The sequence below is a fragment of the Gasterosteus aculeatus genome, chromosome 6 (assembly GCF_964276395.1).
Source record: "Gasterosteus aculeatus chromosome 6, fGasAcu3.hap1.1, whole genome shotgun sequence".
Lineage (NCBI taxonomy): Eukaryota > Metazoa > Chordata > Actinopteri > Perciformes > Gasterosteidae > Gasterosteus > Gasterosteus aculeatus.
Window position 1 is genome coordinate 5082555 of NC_135693.1, and position 6184 is coordinate 5088738.

Consider the following 6184-nt stretch of genomic DNA (forward strand, 5'->3'; position numbering starts at 1 on the left):
ATTGATATTTTAAAACGTTTAACTCTTGCAGTATCATGTTAGTGAGATAGCCCTTTCATTTTTTCCTTAAAAATAAGTCAACCACTATTTTTCCTCAACTTTAAATGCTCCCGTTCACGAGTCGGACGCCGACAGGCGTATCGCACCGAGGCAGGGAGGAGGAGAGGGAAGAGGTGGGTGGAGGAGGAGGAGGAGGAGGTGATGGTGGGAGGGTGGGTTGACACCCTTTGAAACAAACCTGCCCACTGTAACGAAGCCAGGACACAACCCGATGGTGACGGGCCGTGATGCTGCGCCGCGTCCATAAGTTCACTTGTTGGAGTTGTTGGACATCGGACTGGGGAGCCGCGCGCACGCACGCTGCTGCACGGCTGCACACTTGACTACTTCTATCAAGCTGGTGTTCGTGGAATATCATTCTAGCGCTAAAAATATATGTTTTCTTTTGGCTATAAATGTAGTCTTTCCATTCAATTCACGGACAAACACGTTTGGATTCGTAAGCCGCTGTAAATATGTTGGATACATTATAAAGCCTGCTATTTTTTTTCCAAGCACAGCGGACATAAGAAGGTATTTAATCACTTTCTGATTCAACAGAATTTATTCTACTTTTACTTCCACACGCCTCCATCCTATACCTATATATTCGAACTTAAAATAATATGTGCGTTTAATATTACTACAGTACTCCCCTGCAGGATCCCCATCATGGATGCTAAACTGGCTGCAATGAACCCATCAAATGCCAAAGCCGTGCTGCTGGCGTGCGTGACTCTGCTGTTCTCCCTCCACCTGTGGCGCCGGCTCCGGGCCCGGCGGTCGAGCTCCGGCCCGCCCGGTCCGCTCGCATGGCCGTTCGTCGGCAACGCGCCGCAAATGGGCAACGCGCCGCACCTGTATTTTGCGCGCATGGCGAAGAAATACGGCAACGTGTTCCAGATCAAACTGGGCGCTCGGACCGTGGTGGTGCTGAACGGGGACTCCATCAAGCAGGCGCTGGTGAAGCAGGGACTTGAATTCGCCGGCAGACCGGACTTCACGTCCTTCAAGTACATCTCCGGCGGAGACAGCCTCGCGTTCGGCACCGCCACGGACTGGTGGAAGATGCACCGCAGGGTGGCCCAGTCCACCGTGCGCATGTTCTCCACGGGCAACGCCAGGACCAAAAAGGCGTTTGAGCACCACGTCCTCTGCGAGGTCAAGGAGCTGCTGCAGCTGTTTGTGCACAAGACGAAGGAGCACCAGTACTTCCAGCCCATGACGAACCTCGTGGTGTCCACGGCCAACATCATGAGCGCGGTGTGCTTCGGGAAACGGTACTCCAATGACGACGAGGAGTTTCTGCAGGTGGTGGGCAGGAACGATCAATTCACCAAGACGGTGGGGGCCGGGAGCATCGTGGACGTGATGCCCTGGCTACAGTACTTCCCCAACCCCATCAAAACCATGTTTGAGGACTTCAAGCAGCTCAACTTGGAGTTTACCGCGTTCATTCGAGATAAAGTGGTGGAGCACAGAAAAATGTTTCAGTCGAGCGCCATCGGAGACATGACGGATGCCTTCATCCAGGCGATGGACCAACTGAGAGACAAATCGGGGAACCCGTCAAGGAAGGACTACGTGACTCCCACAATAGGGGACATATTTGGAGCGAGTCAAGACACCCTGTCCACTGCACTGCAGTGGATCATCCTCTTGCTTGTCAAGTAAGTCAAGTCAAACTTTTACGCTCAACTGTTAGATGCACACAAATGATGATGGCGACCACCATCAGGTAATCAATCATCTCGCCGCTGAAGCCAGAGTTTCAGGGTCTTGGTGAAATTTGACAATACGTGAAAATATCATGAAATAATGTAGTTTAGGCTTTGCCTTGATGCAGCCTTGGCCTGTCAACAAATGCCTGTGTAAATTAAGACCTTTAGACCACTGACCTCCATCACACCGGCTCCTTCGGCCCTTCAGGCTCCTGCTTCTCTCTCTGACTCTCCTAAAGAATCTTCTGATATCCACCTGGTCAATTAAATGGATGAAATACCGGTAGTATAGCATTATGAGGGACACTATATTTTTCAATAGTATTAACTAACTATAAACATTCTATAGGGAATGATATTATTGTTTTGAAACCAAAGAGATATTAATGCAAATAATAGTGTCGATAGTTCACACTCTTGTTCACTGTAGACAAACACAATTGCTAGCTAGCTTAGTGTTAGCGTAGCCCACTACAATATTCCCTTTCATTTGCCTCAAGAAAATCTAAATGTAAGCAGGTCACAATCGTTAACAACTACAACCTCTGTAACTAACTGTACTTCTGCATCCTTTATTTTGAGCTAAACTCCTGGTTGGCTAACGTAGACGTAAAATGATAGTTAATATAAAATATTAACTATTGACATATAAAATATTAACTAAATGAAATATTAGTTAATCATGTTTGTCGTTAACCAGAAACGTTAGTTGGCAGAGTGAGACAGCCAGCGCGGCAGCCTCCCCAGGGTCCTAGTGCCCGGGGATCATATCGTTCAGCATGATGACAGCTTTTTGGATTCTGATCTGAAAGGGGGAGAAAACATACACAACAGAATGCACGCACATATGTACTATGTTAGAGTTATAAATAACTAGTCCATATGAGAAACAATAGTTAAATGTAATGACATTACCAAAATATATATAGATAAATATATAAAATAAATATATAAAATATAGATATTTTAAAGCCAATAATGACAAATTATTTGGAGGGGCTGAAGAGCATTTTAGGGGAGCTAAAGCATCACACCCTTTCATTGTTACTAAAATGTCAGGCAGCTTTCTACAGTTGGTAGCTCACTTATAATATAAAGTGATGAAAAAAAAGAAAAAATGTAACCTCTTAATAGGGTTAAATGTACGTCTCGCCCTTAACGCAGGTTCCCCGAGATGCAGGCGCGTCTCCAGCTGGAGGTGGACAAGGTGGTGGATCGCAGCCGGCTGCCTTCCATCGAGGACCAGCAGGATCTGCCTTACGTCATGGCATTCATCTACGAGGTTATGCGCTTCACCAGCTTCGTGCCGCTCACCATCCCCCACTCCACCACCGTGGACACCTCCATCATGGGCTACAGCATCCCCAAGAACACTGTCGTTTTTGTCAACCAGCGGTCCATCAACCACGACCCGGCCCTGTGGGTCCGTCCGGAGACCTTCGACCCCCAGCGCTTCCTGAGCCAGGACGGAGAGCTGAACAAGGACCTGGTCAGCAGCGTGCTCATTTTCTCCCAGGGCAAGCGGCGGTGCATCGGCGAGGAGCTGTCCAAGCTGCAGCTGTTCCTCTTCACCACCCTTTTAGCCCACCAGTGTCACATCACCGTGGACCCGGCCAGGCCGGTCAAACTGGACTTCAACTATGGCCTGACTCTGAAACCGCACGCGTATTCCATAGCAGTGACTCTGCGTGATGATCTGAGGCTGCTGGCGGCGGCTACGGGTCAGGCTGTCTCCGAGGAGGTGACGAAGCCCGCCACTCAATAAGCTCACAGACAGAAAAAAAAATACTGTAATAATAAAATGAACATTTTTGCTGTGAAATCAACAGAAACTATATCAACAGAAAGCTTTTAAATGTGGGCGCCATTTTAGACATGTTGTTCTCAACGATGGTTGGTACGTCAAACGAGATGTGTTTTGAGATTTGAACGGTTGAAAGGTTGAACAACCAAAAAAAAAGAAATTTATTAAACAAAAGTAATATGTCGGACTCGCAACCGAAGTAGTGATTCTGTGTGAAACAGGCAAATAAGCTCAGCCCTTTAGTCCGATGTCTACTAACATAAAATGGCATTAGTATATATAGTGTAATAGCTTAGTTACTCAGGAATAAGGCCTATGAAATAAGTCTAATTGTATTTTAAATGGACGACTTTTCATGGAAAACATTCTCAAAGGCAAAGTAGCCACCAGACCTACTTGTATTTGAGAACTGCTGTCTAAGTATGAAACGACTAATATCACATTACTGTTATTTAGCCATGCCTTTCTTTTTGTTACAATAATGTTTTTTGTGTAAGTTTAAATGTTGTAGAATGCTGCTATTTAAAAAACCCTTTTAACTCATTGTATTTCCATTCTCAAGATGCCAGTAACCCCGTGCCTTCTTCTTCTTCTTCTTCTTTTTATTTACAGACATATTCCTGCTGTCAGGTATGGACACTGGGAGTGTATATTGAATTTATTTTTATAGATGTAAACGCTGCTTCAGCACGAGAGACTAATGCACTGAGAGTGAGGACTTGCATTTGATGGCCTCCCGCCGAAGAGTATTGGAATAATGTAATACAGATGCATTTTTGAAAATATAATCTTAGTGAGATTAATGGCATAGTTCATTGTGTAAGATACAGTGTGTAATGAATTGCATCAGTTGTGTTTCCCTTTTTTCTTAATAAACCAAAATTATACACTGTTTATTTATGTCCACCTACTTTTTTTTCAATGTTTTACTGTACAATGAGAGTGAGTGAGTTTGTTAAAGTACATCGCTTGAAAAGGGCAAAAAAACAAGAGAAATTCAGACCAAATTAAAAATGGCCAACTCTGTTTACCAAAGTGGTGCATCTTGGTCAAAAATACTGCGAGAACTACTACAAAATTTAGTAGGAGGGGCTGTCGAGCCGACTTGCCACGTTGAAGCTTTAGAACGACATATAAAAACTACATTTAGGACTTTAAATGTGTGTCCGACATGTTTGGTTCCCTTTTCAAGCATTTCAAGCCCCCCCCCTAAAATGCTTGCTGTTGTTTTTCATGGTAAAGAATACGTCGCCCCGGCAACGGCCTTTGACGAAACAAAGAACTTTGGCAAATTTGGCCGAATTGCAACTGTGAAGTGTTACAAGCACATCATTGGCTAACGGGACGTTAGTCTGATTTACCTACTAAGAGAAACAAGCCAAAGCATAGAGACATTCACTTCCTGTCACTGGTAGGTCGCACTAACACTGGGATTAAATATTTGCTTGTAGATGTCTTAAGTCCTGGAGTCCCATCAAACATGTGACATTTATAAAAGATCTCACTCACTTATTTCTGTTTATTTGTTCCACGGCGACCGATCGGAATCCGCAGAGCGGCCACGTTACCGTCCTTCAACGAATCCTCACAACCTTCACCGTGAACCGTGATGTTTCAGAGGCGTGTCTGACAAAATTTGAGAGGGATCTGATTGATCTGTGAGGAGGAGGATGTGCACAATCTATGACTTCCTGTTGCCTAACCTAACAGGGGTGCTAGCGAGACAATTTCCCATTCCGCAACCCGACAACCATCGCATACTGCAATTTTCACATAATGATCCTTGCATGCCAAATGTCTCGGCCCTGCTAGTGTTCCCATCACCTTTTTTCCGCAAAGCACAATAATCATAATAATACACATTAGAACAACAACAGGTTGGCGATTGGGACCCTAAATCTCATCATATAGTGGTTCCAGTATTAGGAGGGAATGTATGTGTTTAGGTGGACATAGATGGCGATATTTCACCAGTGAGAGTCCTGCTACTTCATGATGGTTCATTTCAAAACACATTCAGAGCTTCTTCAACCCACTTGGCTGCACGTTGTTTTGAACGGTATTGTGCAGTTACGTAATAACCAGACAAGTTAAATATTTGTTGGGTTCAAGGTTCAAGGTAACAGGATCGAGACGTCTGAAATTCACATTGACGCAACTCCGTATTTGACGACACAAAATATGTATAAAGTACTAACAAAAGTAATAATAACGGTATGTTCAGGTGGGAACAAAAGGAAGTGTTCTGCAGCGGAGCTGTTTTCTCACCCTGCCAGAACATCCTGTTCTCGATCAGCCGGCCAGGCAGCTTTTTAAGTGCGCCACATTAGATGATTACCGATACGTTTCTCTCCTTGCTTGTTTTCTCCCTGTTTTTACAAGTACAACATTTCACCTGGAGGAAAAGAAAAGGAGCGAGGTCATGTGGGGCAGCTTTCCAACAACAACCGGTTTCTTGAGCCTCTCAGATGCTGACAAGTTCATGAGCGACTGCAGCCTCTACCAGCGGGATAATGGCTTCAGTCATGATAGTAGACAATATCCGCCTCCAGGGGGAAGTGCTTTTGTTGTGTTTCCCTGCTTGCATTACAGGAAGCTGCAAGAGGAAGCAAATGTTCCT

The 6184-nt window shown here is 44.9% G+C and overlaps 1 protein-coding gene across 2 annotated transcripts; it reads left to right on the plus strand.

Moving 5' to 3' along the window:
- Positions 1 to 229: 229 nt before the first annotated feature.
- On the plus strand, positions 230 to 4458 carry cyp1b1 (cytochrome P450, family 1, subfamily B, polypeptide 1). Of its 2 annotated transcripts, none has more exons than XM_040178076.2 (3): positions 230 to 573; positions 689 to 1709; positions 2925 to 4458. In XM_040178076.2, exons 2-3 carry the CDS (start codon positions 712 to 714, stop codon positions 3523 to 3525), a joined length of 1599 nt encoding a protein of 532 aa, XP_040034010.2. In that variant the 5' UTR covers positions 230 to 573; positions 689 to 711; the 3' UTR covers positions 3526 to 4458. The 2 variants fall into 2 exon arrangements, with proteins under 2 accessions (XP_040034010.2, XP_040034011.2); XM_040178077.2 differs by having other exon boundaries at positions 250 to 573; positions 702 to 1709.
- Positions 4459 to 6184: the final 1726 nt, after the last annotated feature.